We start from the raw sequence: 18542 nt of genomic DNA on the forward strand, positions 1-18542 counted from the left end.
TGAGATTTTACTTCATAGTGCTCAAATTTAGTGACTCAAAATGATAGAGCTGTGCATAAACTTGCTTGTCTGTATTATTTTTCTGAGAAACCTTGCAGCTCGAAGAACATTTTTAGTTACGCTTGTTTATGCTTTGGTGTATCACATATATTATATTATATTATATTATATTATATTATATTATATTATATTATATTATATTATATTATATTATATTATATTATATCATATTATACTATTATATTATATTATATCAGATTATATTATATTATACTATTATATTATACTATACAATACTATTATATTATATACTATTATATTATATTATATCATATTATATTATATTATTATATTATATTATTATATTATATTATATTATACTATTATTATATTATACTATACTATTATATTATATTATATTATATTATACTATTATTATATTATACTATTATTATATTATACTATACTATTATATTATATTATATTATATTATATTATATTATATTATATTATATTATATTATATTATATTATATTATATTATTATTATATTATACTATACTATTATATTATATTATATTATATTATACTATTATATTATATTATATTATATTATATTATATTATATTATATTATATTATATCAGATTATATTATATTATACTATTATATTATACTATACTATTATATTATATTATATTATATTATATTATATTATATTATATCATATTATATTATATTATATTATATTATATTATATTATATTATATTATATTATATTATATTATATTATATTATATCATATTATATTATATTATACTATTATATTATATTATATTATATTATATTATATTATACTATTATATTATACTATACTATACTATTATATTATATACTATTATATTATATTATATTATATCATATTATATTATTATATTATATTATACTAGACTATTATATTATATTATATTATATTATATTATATTATATTATATTATATTATATTATATTATATTATTATATTATATTATATTATATTTTATTATATTATATTATAATATACTATTATTATATTATACTATACTATACTATACTATTATATTATATTATATTATATTATATTATATTATATTATATTATATTATATTATATTATATTATATTATATTATATCATATCATATTATATTATTCTATTATATTATATTATATTATATTATATTATATTATATTATACTATTATATTATATTATATTATATTATATTATACTATACTATACTATTATATTATATTATATCATATTATATTATACTATTATATTATACTATACTATTATATTATATTATACTATACTATTATATTATATTATATTATATTATATTATATTATATTATATTATATTATATTATACTATACTATACTATACTATACTATTATATTATATTATATTATATTATATTTTATTATATTATATTATAATATACTATTATTATATTATACTATACTATACTATTATATTATATTATATTATATTATATTATATTATATTATATTATATTATATTATATTATATTATATTATATTATATCATATCATATTATATTATTCTATTCTATTATATTATATTATATTATATTATACTATTATATTATATTATATTATATTATATTATACTATACTATACTATTATATTATATTATATCATATTATATTATACTATTATATTATACTATACTATTATATTATATTATACTATACTATTATATTATATTATATTATATTATATTATATTATATTATATTATATTATATTATATTATATTATACTATACTATACTATACTATACTATTATATTATATTATATTATATTATATTTTATTATATTATATTATAATATACTATTATTATATTATACTATACTATACTATTATATTATATTATATTATATTATATTATATTATATTATATTATATTATATTATATTATATTATATTATATTATATTATATCATATCATATCATATCATATCATATTATATTATTCTATTCTATTCTATTCTATTCTATTCTATTATATTATATTATATTATATTATATTATATTATATTATATTATACTATTATATTATATTATATTATATTATATTATATTATACTATACTATACTATTATATTATATTATATCATATTATATTATACTATTATATTATACTATACTATTATATTATATTATACTATACTATTATATTATATTATATTATATTATATTATATTATATTATATTATATTATATTATATTATACTATACTATACTATACTATTATATTATATTATATTATATCATATCATATTATATTATACTATTATGTTATATTATATTATATTATATTATACTATTATATTATATTATATTATATTATATTATATTATATTATATTATATTATATTATATTATATTATATTATATTATATTATATTATATCATATTATATTATATTATACTATTATATTATATTATATTATACTATTATATTATATTATAGTATATTATATCATATTATATTATATTATATCATATTATATTATATTATACTATTATATTATATTATATTATATCATATCATATTATTATATTATATTATATTATATTATATTATATTATATTATATTATATTATATTATATTATATTATATTATACTATTATATTATATTATATTATATTATACTATTATATTATATTATAGTATATTATATCATATTATATTATATTATATCATATTATATTATATTATACTATTATATTATATTATATTATATCATATTATATTATTATATTATATTATATTATATTATATTATATTATATTATATTATATTATATTATATTATATTATATTATATTATATTATATTATATTATATTATATACAAATGATTGAAATTAACATTTGTCTGTTTGTCTCATGACATGTTAAGTGTAAAGGTTTTTACACACTTAAGTCCAAAAATTTCGTATGCGTTTTTTCATAATCATATCTGAAAGATTCGTCAAGTACACAAACGTTGCACACTGACTCCAATGAGTATTAATTAATCCATTCAGAAATAAAACGCAAAACATTTCGGAGTCAATTCAAGCAGTGTTGCTTTGTTCTCCTCTCTCTTCTCCCAACTCAAAAAATAAAGAGGAATATGCTACACATTGTATTCATCCAATACTGCATAGAGAGAATGAGAGTTCTCCTCCTTATCAAAGTGCTGGGATGGATTATCGCGAAATGCAAAGTTTATTTCAGGAAATCAGTTGGACTTTTGATCCATTGCTTGTAATACTTCGCATATTACGTATGTTAACAAATCCTGAATAGCGACTGGCAGTACCATAGACATTATAGACAGCCGCGTTGACATATCAGTGCAACGAAACGAAATGCCTTTCAAAGCAAAAAATAAAATGGAAAAAAATATATTTGAACTTTTTCATGACGGGCGAAAGTTTCGGAGGCAGTGTGTCAATACGACTGACAACAACGTAAGGTCGAATTTATTTTTTAACATGTGAAAATTACAGACGAAAATTTCTGATTCAGTGTGCAATGACCTTAAGCCTAATATTTTAACATGAAAACAAAATTCAATTGGCCCATATGTTGTTCTTTAATGATTAGACTAATAATAATAATAATAATAATAATAATAATAATAATAATAATAGTAATAATAATGAAGTATGTGTGTGTGAATAAGTGTGTGTGTTTCCCAGTGATGGGTTGCAGCTGAAAGGGCATCCGCTGCATAAAACAAATGCTGGATAAGTTGGTGGTTCATTCTGCTGTGGCGACCCCAGATTAATAAAGGGACTAAGAATAAAAAGAAAAATGAATGAATGAATGAATGAATGTATTGTTGGAGATTGACTATATGTTGGCCCCATTTGAGTACCTTTACTTGGACAAAACAAAATTAAGACCTGGTGAAAATTATTTAATACCTACAACACACGATTTCAGTGAATTTAAGACATTTTAAGGCCTAAAATACAGTTTTTCAAATGTAAAACATTTTAAGACTTTAAAACCCAGCGGACACCCTGGAAATACATATAATTAAATAATTGCCTAGAAACAATTTTCACTTGAAAATTGCTAGAAAGAAACAATAATACACTGAATTTAGAGACTTTGAAATGCTATTGTTTTTCCCAATTATAAAAAACAAATCCAGTTATTTGCATTTGAAAATATATTTTAAACCACATCAATATATTATTTTACTTTTTTTTTCTTTTGAGAATTTTTGCAATGCGTTAAACAAAGAACAACAATTTTGCACAATTGCTGATTCACAATCATTTATTTGAATTTGGCCAATATCCAAACTCAGAATGAGCTATAACTATAATTGTACATTTTTACACTTAACAAAGGATTTTCTACTCTTAATAGTCTTGTGTATAGTATCCATGTGTGTCAGTGAGCATCTGATGTGAAATATTTGATCATATTAAGCACAAAACTACATTTCTGTAAAAAGTTGCTGAGTCTAAACCTCCTGTGATGCAGAGTCTGTGCTCCATCAACCCAAAACAACAACAGAGCCCCTAGACCCTTCCTCCACTGCCAAACAAACCTCAAAGTGCATTGTCACGAATGACAATATTTAGGCAGAGGATTCTGTCCTGGCTAAAAATGTTGAGATCCATCCTGATAAGACTCGACCACATGAGGAATAATGCACGTCTCTGAACAAAAGCATTTCCTGCATCGACCGCAAACAAAGCCAAGCCTGGAATTTTCCACTAACGTTGATTAATAACGTCGCTTTTTTGGGTTTCATCCATTTATCCTGCACCACTTTATCTGTGTTATTTTAGACTCTCTTCCCACATCCTGGACGGCTGGGTGTTATCTGTACCTCCACACACTGTGACGGCAGTCTGTCGAGTTACACAGAGCAAGTCCTCAACACGTTTACACTGTGGTCTGCTGTGCGTGATTCTGTTTTAGCCCAGGGCTGCGTTGCATCACTTTTCCTCGTTCCACGCATATGACTCAAGGAATTCTTAAAATTGTATAGTGTGCTCGGCTTTAATATCTACTTTTATGTCAGTGTGAGGAATGCTGGTTTTGTGAAAGGTTAGTAGAGTTTAAGCTATAGGCCTAGTTTCACAAACAGGGTTTAGTTTAATCTAGGACAGGCAAGTTTATTTATATAGCACATTTAATACACAGTGGCAATTCAAAGTGCTTTACATAAACGGGAATAAAAGAGACAAGTATAAATAAAATAAAAACAAATTAAATATTTTTAAAAAGATGAAAACAGAACAAAGACAGTTTTTCCATATTCCAAAACCGGTGTATCATATTTTCTCATTTTACTCTGGAACATTCCCATTCTGGTGATCATCCCCTCTCTTTGGACTTTTTTGGTACCTATTAATCTATTAGACAGATTTGATTTTTCACCTAACTGAAAAAGTCATTTGAACTACGTCTTGAACAGCACTGTGGCTGCAGTAGGGTCATTCAGGTTCCTGGGCACCACCATCTCTCGGGATCTGAAGTGGGACATTCACATAGACTGTATTGTGAAGAAAGCCCAGCAGAGACTGTACTTCCTTCGTCAGCTGAGGAAGTTCAACCTGGCACAGGAGCTGCTCGTACAGTTCTACTCAGCTGTCATCCAATCCATCCTCTGCACTTCAATCACCGTCTGGTTCGGCTCAGCTGCCAAAACCGACCTCCGTAGACTACAGCGAATAGTCCGGACCGCTGAACGAATCACTGGCACAACCCTTCCTACACTTCAAGAACTGTACTCTTCCAGAGTGAGTAAAAGGGCTCACAAAATCACTCTGGACGCCTCACACCCAGCACACTACCTGTTCGAACTGTTACCGTCTGGTCGGCGCTTCAGAGCACCAAGCACAAAAAGAGCCAGACACAGGAAAAGTTTCTTTCCTCAGGCTGTCTACCTCATGAACAGTTAAATATTCCCCTACTGTGCAATAAATATGTGCAATACTTTCTAATACGCACTTGTACACAGCACCTTATATCAATATACAATGCAATACCTTCTACATTCGCACTTGTACACAGCACCTTATAACCTGTATATTTATAACAATCTGTACATACAACTCAACATCCAGGTTTCTTGACTAACCGCATCTGTTTAATGTTATCATTTTTATTTTTTCTCATATTTATTTTGTGTTGTCACTTGTCACTTTATGTACACTGGAAGCTTCTGTAGCCAAAACAAATTCCTTGTGTGTGTGAAGCACACTTGGCAATAAAACTGATTCTGATTCTGATTCTGATTCTGAGTCTTGACGGAAGTAATTTATTATATAAAAAAAGGCTCATGGTCACTTTTCCTAACGCAGCAAATTCAGTTTTCTTTTTGATATTTGTTGGCAGTTTATCAGCAAGTGACAATTTTGTTCTCTTTGACTTGTTGGATGGAAATTGTGCTTTATTTGCTAATGTTTTATGCGATATTACAGTTTTGGATATATATTAAATTTGCATCTTTGGATGGAAACATACTGTAGCTAATGACTTTGATGTATTTTAAGATATGTTACTGCATTTGTTTTCAGTGAATACAGCTCAAATGTGCAGTTTAATGTAGGACTAGCCTTAAGCTAACTGAAACTGCAGGATAAAGCGCTGTCACTGTTGTATCTGTGCTAGTCAGATATTCATTGATACATGGCATTCAAGAGCCCTGGCTGACCCTCTTTTGCAAGTGTGAGTTTCATGCTTGTAAGACAAGAGGAACTGTTTTTTTTTAAACATTGAAAACCACCAGGCTTCCTGTCACTCTGGGCTCCATTTTGCTGAAGGTGAAGCAGTTCGTTTGAAAGATGCATCAAGAAAATGGAAATGTGCCATTCATTGCTCACCACTTCCGCTTTCAGACCTACACTTAGTGTAGAAAACAAGACTCTGGTACATTTAAGTGACTTACACTGATGGTACCAGCAGTTCCTGATCTCTGATTTGTTACAATTCTCACTACAAATATGAGTGAATGCACACTTTTACAATTCCTGAAATAATTGGGTCATATAGTGTTTCAATTTCAATAATTTTTTTATATAAAAATATTATATATTAAATGATATAAACAAATTAAATATATGTTATTAAATAAATAGATAAATAATTTCCTTGCTCTGTTAAACATTATTTGGGAATTTTTTTTACAAAAAAAAAAAAAAATTCAAAGGGGGGCTAATAATTCTGACTTCAACTGTGTGTGTATATATATATATATAATGTTCCACCTATGCACATTTGACGGACTGGGCCCTGAGCTACGATTCACGCACACGCACGAAAATTGGCACACACGTCAAACATGCCAATTCCTAAAAAAAGTCTCCTGGAGCGAAATCTCAAACCCAACAGGAAGTCGGATATTTTTAACTTCCTGCCCTGAAAAACGTTTTTGCAATTGACAGGTGTTGTATTTTAACGAATTTGTCCTAGGGATTTTATCCGATCAACACCGAAATTGGGTTTTGTCATCTAAAGGCCTTGGCGATGTTAAATTGCAAAGATCTACAGTTTACATCGAAGGGTGTGTCTGTGGCGGCCTCACAAACTTTGATGTTTTGTCACAAAACAGGAAGTTGTTATAACTCAGGCATGCATTGACCGATCTGCCTTAAAATCCACATGTTTGATAAGAGTCCTAACCTGAATACATCTACATGCCAATATTACAGTTATAGCGCCACCTGCTGGCAACAGGAAATTATTTATAACTTAGTCAAACAATGTCCGATCTGCCTGAAAATGCACAGGTTCAATGAGATTCCTCTCCTGAAGACATCTACATACCAATATTGAGTCACAGTCATAGCGCCACCTGCTGACAGGAGGAAGTTTGTCGTAAATCTGTGATTTTTATTATTTTTTTTCCAAGTTTATATTTATCAGCTTAAATTATTATTGTCCACTGTTTTCTGTCATCCAGAGGCCACCGGGCGACGGTGAGCCCGGGTGCGAGGTCCCTTTCATCGCTGCTTGAAGCTTAAATTTTGTTTTATGATTGTTGCGCAGCGGTGTGTTTTTCACAATCTTTCATTCATTCATTTTCTTTTCAGCTTACTCCCTTCATTAATCTGGGGTCGCCACAACAGAATGAACCGCCAACTTATCCAGCATATGTTTTACGCAGTGGGTGCCCTTTCAGCTGCAACCCATCACTGGAAAAGAATTATACACACTCATTCACACTATAGACAATTGAGCTTTCCCAATCCACCTATACCTATACTTTTTTTATTTTGGACTTGTGGGGGAAACCGGAGTACCCGGATGAAACCCACGTGAACACGGAGAGAACATGCAAACTCCACACTCACTGACCCAGCTGCAAACTGACCCAGCTGGATTTTTCACAATCTTTCTTCTAATTTACCAGAGCTAAACAAAATCCACCTTCATGGATTTCATCAACATCTGGACAAAAATAGCAGTTATGAAATGAATTGTCAATAATTATAATTCATCCCTGTCAGAGTAGTGAATACTGCACTAGACTCTACTTTAAAATATGTCAAAACACCTTTTCAGACATAAGCAATTTCCAGAACATCATTGTAGTTTTGGTTGTCAAGTATTTCGACATGCCTATAGACTGAACATGTAATACACATGTGCATAAAACATTAAACATTCAAATTAAATGTCAGCATTTTCAGGCCTCCAAAACGTGTGTATATATAAACAACCAAGCTGCATAAAAAGTTGTCAGTCTTTAGTGAAATTCATGTAGCTGACTTTTGTCTGTGTGTGTTTCCAGGTGCGTGGCAGTGCCAGCCAGACGCGCGAGGCTCTGCAGAGACACTTTCAGGAGCTGCAGACGGCAGTGAGTCGACTGCTGATCGACAGGCTGAACGGTCTGCTGCAGGAGGTGGACAACATTGAGCTGGACAGTGTCAGTCCTTTAGATGACTGTCAGAAGCTCATTGAGCATGGAGTCAGCACTGCGGATGAGCTGCTCCGAGAGGGTGAGCAGTTCTCCAACTACACTACTACTATTCTGATTTCATGCCATTTAAAGTAGGATTTAGTCATGTTCCAGACAAGGATACCTCATTTGAGCAGGCAGTTTCTTAGAGATGTCTTATGCCAGTCTTTTATCTCATAGTTTTGACTTTTTTCTGTTCAATTCTTAGTTGATATCTCACAATTATTATCTGTTCTCATTCTCAGTTTGTTCAAATTCTCTAATTAAAAATAGTCACATTAAGCTTTCACTGGAAGTTTATCATTGGCTTTAAAACTCTAGCTGTGCTGAGCCCATTACAAGAAATAAACTTGAGATATTACAAGAAATAAACATGATATATTTTATGTGTTTGAGTAAAGTCATTTTGTTTTGTTCTGTAAACGTATGACTTTTCTTCTAGATTTGAAATAAAATAAAAATGCTGTTAATTAGCGCATAAAATAACAATTGGTCAAATTAATAAAAAACTTTGCTGTTTCTATCACTTTTAGACAACACAATATTAATATTTTCCTACAGAATAGTTAAGAAAGCAGTGTTTGGTGACCAATTGTCACTTTCAGACAAAATAAACTCAAAGACCTTTTTTTTGTTTTATTTTTATAGATTAAAATATATAGTAAAATTATATTATATTACTGTATATTATATTACTGTATATATACTGTATATACAAAATCTTGGCTTCCAGGTCCAAGTGCTCTATCAAATTGTATGGGGTAACTGAACAAATGGTAATAATAAATGTTTACAAAGCAATGTAATACTTTCGAAAGTCACAATCGCATTACATATATATATATATATATATATATATATATATATATATCCATGCCTAATATCCGATTACCAGAAAGTGATTAATTTTTTATAAGTTGTTAAAAGATTGGTGCTGGTGATGCAGAAAATCCAGAAACTGTTTTCTATAAACTTCACTTTAATGTGTGATATGACTAAAAAGTAGTCAAACCAATATTTTCTCAATTTAAATGAGTAGCGGCTTGGACCCGGAAACAGTATTCCATACGACACCACTTAACAAACGGATAGCTTACTTAAAAGTATACCGTAATAAAGTCAAATATTAATCTAAACCTACTGGCTCATATGGACCAGGTGTTTTTTTCAACATCTCTCATCGTTGAGCCCTGCCATTTTGATAATTTCCTGGCATTAACTTATTAGCTGATTATTCATTTAAAAGTTTACAATTTTAAAACAAACGACTTAACAATTTTTGTAAATGACACAGTATTTAACTGTAATTTGAACTGTATTTTACTGTAGGGCAGTCATGCGGTATTTTATTGTATTTTAAAGTTTCATTGTGAAAATTTCTATAAATTTTACAGTAAAGATATATAATACTGTAAATGTATATAGAGTAAGATAAATGGTGCAGCAAATGTAAATACAGTATTTTTCCTGTGAGTTAAAGTAAGTCACTGGCGAACTACTGCCAGTAAGTTATTGTAGATTCTACAGTAGATTGTTAACAGTGTGCTAACACCAATCAACATCCTGACTGCTGTAATTTCTTCAAAGCTCAATTGATTTTTATTTTGCAGTCTGATTTTACCGCTCCTTAATAATGCGACTGTTGTTTCAGGGGAGGCTGCAATTCGCTGCAGTTTAAACGAGACGGAGGACAAGCTAGGCAGCTTCACGAAAAAAGCCCTGCAGATCCAGTTGGACAGGTGAGAAACACACACATTTATTCACTTAACAAACCTCAACTTTTCCAGTGAATGGCTTCAGCATCACACACTCTCTGAACTGTAGAGAGGAATTGTGTGGGGCAGACGGCTCTTAAGGCGGTTTTTCTACAGTGGTTGTAGGGTTGCCAAATGGCTAATTAAAGATGGTGTAAACCTGTACCTTTCTAGTCTAACAGTCAGAATAGCATAAAATATGGGAGAGCTTTGCTATTGTGCAAGCAGTTCAATGTTAATGGCGAATCAAAAGTTGTTCACAGATAATAAGTCATTGAAATGTGTTTTTGTTGTGGTTACACTTAAATCGGTTACTAAATAGATATATGAAATGATTAAAAATATAATTGTGTGCAGCTTAAAGTTAGATAAAACAGAAGTTTTTCCTTTGAGTTGTGAATACATAAAACTTTTTAAAGGGCACCTGAGGAAAATCAACTTTTGTAAGCTGTTTGGACAGAACTGTGTATATATAGTGTGTCCACTGTCATATTGGAGTGTTGTAAACCCAACATGTCTCTTTTTTCAATTTCCTGATGTTAAAATATGACCAAAATCCCAGTGATTTTGTGGCCCACCGCAACATGACTTGAAAGTATGGTATTCCTCGGCCACCAAATTGATTCAGCACCATGTTTCTATAATAACATGTACACACATTTTTTTGCAAATAAACTGGGATAAAAATATTTGTTACAACTCTCTATCTTGATTTTTAGAAGTTTAATAAGTTAAAATGTTTTTAAAACAGAGCATGTTTATAATAAGGACAGTATACCGCTATAATCACCACGGCCGCATGGAGTCAGTAAATGCTAATGTGTGTGTGTGTGTGTGTGTGTGGTGCAAACGACATTTGTGTGAGACTCATCATTTCAGAAAGGCTTGAAATATCTCCACCACAAATACATCAAATAAACTTACTTGGTATTTTTGACTAATGAACTGTATTTTAGCTTCATCTGAGTCTGTCTCTGTCACTGACGGCTGTTAATCTGACGTAACGCATCAGAAGCAGACACACACGTAGGAACGGTGGGCAGGGAGAAGCAGCTCATTTGGATTTAAAGCCACAGGCTACAAAAACAGCTACAATGTATTCAGACAACAAACTGGGTAAAACAGGTGCCCTTTAAAACATTTTTTAAAAATCCATGTTACACACATCTATTAAAATGGGCAAAAAACGCTGTGTTAGAAATGCTAGGCCGGTATTTTGTGCACAGTCACTTTTTTAGTAAACAGTACCTATAGGGAAGTGGTGATGTGCCATTGACAGCTCGCCACTGGTGTGTATTTAGAATTTGTCATGTATATAAAATTGGTGAAGTAAATTCACACTTTACTGAAGAAGCATTCGCAAACTCTTAGCATGTACTCCACTATTGTTGTCCATGTTTGATCACACTTGCCTTATGTACTGCATATATCTACATACTACGTATGCACATGATGCATACGTATGCTCATGATGTCACTGTTTTCCGATTTTGGGGGTTACAACCACGTTGCTGGAGGACCACCAGCTCTGCACCAGCTCTCCACCAGCTCTGCACATATTCCATGTCTCCTTAACCAAACACACCTGATTAAGACCTGCCAACATTTGTTTCTGAAAATCCGGGAGACTGGGGGGAGGGGGTGTTCGGGGGTGAGGTCTCTGAACAGCACTGTTGAGAAGCGGGATAGGATGCAGCGGGTTTTGGGCGGCCGCTGCGATCGGGTACTGTACCAAAGTTGGTGACCTGAAGGTGTTTACATACTGTACCAAAAAGGGGGAGGAGGGGTGAAATTACGGGAGTTTTCCGGGAGAAATAACAAAACGGGATGGTTGTGGGACATTGGTCTGAAATACGGGAGACTCCCAGGAAAAACGGGAGTGTTGGCAGGTATGGATTAAGATCTAGCAGAGACTGAAACACCTGTAATGTGTGTGACAGACAAGCAGACATCCAAAACATGCAGTGCTGGTGGTTCTCCAGGAACGTGGTTGAGAAACACTGGGTAAGAGCATTCCCAAGGTATGAAAACTTGCGGATCCACGATGTACTCACATCTCGGCCTGCAGACCTGATCTTTATCAACACTTCAGGAATTTGAATTGGCCTTTTTGATGAGAAAAGACATACGGTAGTTCGAAATAATAAAAAAGCCTTACAAGAGAACCTAAGACAATATTCCTATGATTACATTACCGCAGCACTTTATTAAGAATAAATTATGGCTAAATGACTACGGCCTTGTTTTATGACTCATCTTTTTTTGTTACGCTTCTGCTGAAAGTTTAATGGAGGTGTGCTGAATCACCCTGCTTGACTGCATAAAACCATGTTAGCTTATCTATGATTCATTTAAAATGACAAAATCAACCCCAGAATTTATCCGGTTTCAACAAGCCTAGAGTCGATTAAAGTAATAATCATCACGGATGACATTTAACATGACAGCACGTATTCCTGTGTTTTTAGGCTAAATACTTTTGAATGCCTTTAATCTGAAAGCGTTTAGACTTTAAAAGATCCTGCCAATCTATACTAATTATTGTGCCATTTAAGCTTCATTATATTCCAACAAATACCACAGGAAATGATGTTGACTCATCTCTTGGTTTGTGAATAAGATTGGGATGTAATGTGAAAAGGCAATATACAAAATACATGAAAGGACTGCCTCTTTGCTAAACCTCACCTTAAAATGTTACTCACCAGACTAGTTAGTGGTTTTATACCATCCACCCTTTGTTGGAACACATTTTTATTGTGTAGAAGTATGATAAAACATTGTTGCTTTGACATTGTAAAATGTTGTTTGTAAAAACAAAATATTCAATATTAAAATACCCATTTATTCACCATAAAATGAAAACGTCTTCATTGTGATGTGACTTATCACTTTAGAGAACGGGTTTATTAAATGAGAAAAAAAGATTGGTATTTTATTTTGTATGGCTTTCAAATAAACAGATGAGTGTGTACACATTAAATAAATAAATACATAATAAATGACATGCACATAGCAATCATTTATAATAAACACTTCCTTGTAAATATTTCATTAAAAAATTGTTTTATTTTCAAATATTTTTATTATGTATTAACCAACTTTGTCTATGAAATCTAATTCATTTTCTTTTCGGCTTAGTCCCTTAATGAACCTCCAACTATGAATTTCCAACTAAAAATCTAATTAAATGTAATAATTTTAACCATTATGCTGTAAACTTGTTAATTAACTGCACTAAATTCCATGTTTATCCACCGTACGTGAATTAAAGTCAGCTCATCTTTAAAAATGTATTATTATAATTACAAAATTATTATTATTTTTTTTTTTTTACAGAACGTGCAAATATATCAGACCTATTTGTTACAATTCTGCAATATTATTACCCCAAATAGCTAAATCCCAATTTTTTTACATATAATCAGGGTTCCCACGCTTCTTGAAAGTACTTGAATTTTAGACATATAGATTCAAGGCCTGGAAACTACCTAAAAACTAATATAGGTCCTTAAAAGTGCTTGAATTCAATTTGAAATAAATTAGTTTATGGTGTTATTTCAACAATTTTACTGTCAAAAACAGTACCAAAACGGAGAAATTCTTAATTAAAAAATCTTACATTTAAATCGATTTAATAAATTTAGTTGAATTCAATACTTGAAATGCGGTTTCTGAATTCGTAAGTGTTATTGTACAATACTTAAATTTAAGATTTGTACCGTATAAACTTGTCAAATTTTGAAAATAACAAAAATATTAAGTGTAAGTCAAATGTTAAGTACAGTAAGGACATTTATGGTGCAAAATATGCCGTCGGTGTGAATTATAAAGGTGCTTGATTTAAAAATAATGGTACATTTAAATAGTCCTTGAATCTGCTATTCATGAAACTGTGGGAACCCTATATAATATGAATAATCTTTTTATTGAGATGTAATAAAATATGACAATATAACCTCACAATCATATTTACATCTTTGTTTTCGATTCAGAGAAAAAACAATTAAAAAAAAAAAACGGGGTATATGACTTTTAAATTCAGTCAGCCAGCCCCAGGGTTTCCGGTTAATTGTTATCCCATACAAAATCGACGCGTTTAAGATCTGATTTCTTTAAAAAACAGTGATCTTCACTGCCTGGCTGAGATACGATATAAAGTGGGTATCAGACCAAACAAGTAGCACTGCATTCAATTATATTTTTCCATGCCATGTCTTTAAAATATGGAAATTAATTTTACCCCAGAATTTTCAATAGAATTTTTGTTCTCGCCTATGACTAATGACGGCACATGCGTTTAAATGGTCTTTCGTCTCATTTTACGCTTTAACAACCAAATGGATGCTTATATCTATTTAACTGAATGTATTGTAATTAAATTACAACATCGATGCTGTAGAAGGAACCTTATAAAAGTGAAAATAGTCACATAAAGCTTTCACCAGAAGTTCATCATTGGTTGAAAAACACTAGCTGTGCATACAGCCCATTGTTGACAAATACAAATCATCTACAGAAGGCATGCACCAGTTCATCAATATGACAATGGTTTGTTTAAATAAATCTTTGGAAATAAGGGCAATATGCAGATGGGTCAAGTCAATGTCTGTTTATTTCATCTTTTCCGGTTTCATTTAATAAATTGCTGACACAAAGCATGTGTAACGTTTCGAGCCTTCATCACACACAGCTCTTCATCAGACAGTGTTCATCACACTCAGGTGCTCCTTTTTGTACACTTCCGGATCACATAATATGCTCTCGCATATACACATACATACATACACACTCATTCATAGATTCTACAACTTAGATATTTCAAGTGAAAATACATTATTATAATATGAATACATATTTTCACTTGAAATATCTAAGTTGTAATATCTATGAATGAGTGTGTATGTATGTATGCATGTATGTATGTATGTATGTATGTGGATATGCGAGAGGATAACATGTGATCCAGAAGTGTACAAAAAGGAGCACCTGAATGTGATAAACACTGTCTGATGAAGAGCTGTGTGGCTCAAAACATTACACACGCTTTGTGTCAGCCTTTTTAATTTAATAAATTTGTATTTTTGAAGCTTTGGTGTTGACGCCTTTGATGAATATTTAATTTGCACCTTTGCGTTTTTTGGCTGAGCACCCAATTAAGAGGGATGTGCGTGCTTTTGTACAATTTTTCATTTAATAAATTGCTAAAATTTGAATTTGAAATAACAAAAAACAGCAAGTTTGCTGCAGTAAGTATAAAATCATTTCCATAGCTAAACAGAAGGACATATTATTTATCCACGGTGCAATAGATGGCCGAACCCTACATAACAACCCCAAAAATAAAATGGTTTTAGACCAAAATAATGTATATTATGATTGAATTTACGATAACAATTATTGAAAAACATTTGCTCCGCTTAGTAAAAAGACAAACTCTACAGCTTCATATCAAATCATAAATAAATCCTATCAAACACACAACACCCTGATCGATTGCTTTCTTAACTGGCTGTTTTGTGTGTCCTCAGTCTGCCCGAGGTACCTTCACTGGTGGACGTGCCATGTCTGTCTGCGCAGCTGGATGATTCTCTGCTGCATATGTTTCGTGCCCATGTGGCTCGGCACGGCAACGTAGCATCTCATCCACCCGTCCAGATTGAGGAGCTGGTGGAGAGACCAGGTGGTGTGCTGGTGCGCTGGTGTAAGGTGAGTCTGGAGACCCATTCATGTCCATCAGACATTTTCTTCCCCGTGTGACTCTTTTAGAAACCTGAGCTTTCCAATAGGTGGACGATGACTTCAGCCCTCAGGATTACCGGTTGCAGTTCCGTCGCAGTAACTCTTCTCAGTATGAGGATGCATATATTGGGAAGGAAACGGAGTTCCTGGTGCTCCACCTCGACCCACACGTTGACCACCTGTTCCGCGTGTGTGCCAGAGGAGAAGGGCGGACGGAATGGAGCCCGTGGAGCATCCCGCAGACCGGCTACACCACACTTGCACCCCACGGTACAAACTCAACAAAACCTACCACTGCAAACCTTTACCAACATTATATTAAGTGTCTTATGAGTTTGCTAAATGTTCCAGAAGATTATTTCCATTCATTTATACCATAGAGATTTTGATAAGTTAATAATTTTTGCCAAAATATTACGTTAGATATAAGTTTTAAAGTCTTTGTAAAAGATTATAGGCATTTGTCTTAACAACAAATGCTAAACAACCACTTTATGGTCCTCTAGTGCATTAAACATTAGCCTTTATCAATAGTGTTTCCATACAGACAAACATGAAGGATGCACAATAGCAACTATTTAAGTAAATGTCGTTGAAACTAGGGCGCAGTGGCTCACTGGGTAGCGCTGTCGCCTCACAGCTAGGTCACTGGTTCGAGTCCCGGCTGTGTCAGTTGGCATTTCTGTGTGGAGTTTACATGTTCTCCCCATGTTCGCGTAGGTTTCCTATGGGTGCCCCAAAGACATGCACTGTAGGTGAATTGAGTAAACTAAATTGGCCGTAGTGTATGAGTGTGATTGTGAGAGTGTATTAAGAGTTGTTTACTAGGTTGCAGCTGGAAGGGCATCCGATGCATTAAAACTATGCTGTAATTGTTGGCAGTTCATTCCACTGTGGCGACCACTGAAATAGAGACTAAACCCAAGAAGAATATATGAATGAACGATGCTGAAATTGAGACAAAATGTCAATGTAATTGAATAAATAATGCTTGACAGCGATGATGATGACCAGGTTTCCTATGGGTCATGGCATTTTTGAAATGTCTTGGAAATTTAAAATGTTTATTCCAGACACTGGAAACACACAATTTTTATTTTTTTTAAAGAATAATTTTTTAGGGGTTTTCACCTTTATTGATAGGAGAGTGAAGATGTACAGACAGGAATGTGTGGGGAGCAGAGATAGGGGAAGGATCGGCAAAGGACCTCAAGCCAGGAATCGAACTCGGATCGCCGCAAGCACCTCGGTGCTATGTGTCAACGTACTAAGCTATTGGTGCTGACAAGACACACATTTTTTGTCCCAGCCATGGATTATCAGATATTGATTAACTTGATATTTGGCTTAGAGTGGGAACCCTGTATACCATCGATAAACAACCTTTAAACACATAATTGGTCTTTCTTTAAATGATACGACAACTCTAAACTGAGTGTGCCTCACACATGTTAGTGGGCTTACTAAACCACCTGTAGAAAACATACACTTTCATCTCTCTGACACTGTAACTGACACTTGCACCAGTTTTTGCACCAGACACATTCTTACAAAAAAAGAATTTGCATTTATAAAGTGTGCTTCACACAGGTCAGTGGGCATGGCAAATCACCTTTAAAAAAACACTCTTTTTCTCTCTAAAAAAAAAGCTCCCTATTAAGGCTGATGGTAACACTTTATTTTGATGGTCCATTTTAGTATTACTAGACTGTCTGCTTAATATCTGTTGATACTGCTCCTTCAACAGACATATAAGAAACTGTGCAAGGACATGTCAACTTATACTAACTGTAACCCTAACCTAACAGTCTACTTATAATCTAATGAAAATAAGTTGGCATGTAGATGCAATGTAACTTAAATTCAACAAACGGACCATCAAATTAAAGTGTGACCAGGCTGATTTATACTTCTCCGTCGAGTGGACGCGTATGGTCTGGCGCAGCCTTCGTGCGGTTGCATAGCCCTCGCGGTGAATGATGTTACTTCGCACCTCTCTAAAGATGTAACTACACGTCACAACGACGCATAGCGCATGCTCTGTGATTGGTCAGCTTG

At 31.8% G+C, this 18542-nt stretch overlaps 1 protein-coding gene across 1 annotated transcript in view; it reads left to right on the plus strand.

Moving 5' to 3' along the window:
* crlf3 (cytokine receptor-like factor 3) overlaps positions 1–18542 on the plus strand; it is a 40143-nt gene that overhangs the window by 13360 nt on the left and 8241 nt on the right. The window contains exons 3-6 of the mRNA XM_056453848.1: positions 8821–9028; positions 10640–10727; positions 16274–16451; positions 16532–16754. Coding sequence (XP_056309823.1) covers positions 8821–9028; positions 10640–10727; positions 16274–16451; positions 16532–16754 — 697 coding nt within the window. The remainder of the gene's footprint in view (positions 1–8820; positions 9029–10639; positions 10728–16273; positions 16452–16531; positions 16755–18542) is intronic.

This window comes from Danio aesculapii, chromosome 3 (genome assembly GCF_903798145.1).
Source record: "Danio aesculapii chromosome 3, fDanAes4.1, whole genome shotgun sequence".
In the NCBI taxonomy this organism is placed as follows: Eukaryota; Metazoa; Chordata; class Actinopteri; order Cypriniformes; family Danionidae; genus Danio; species Danio aesculapii.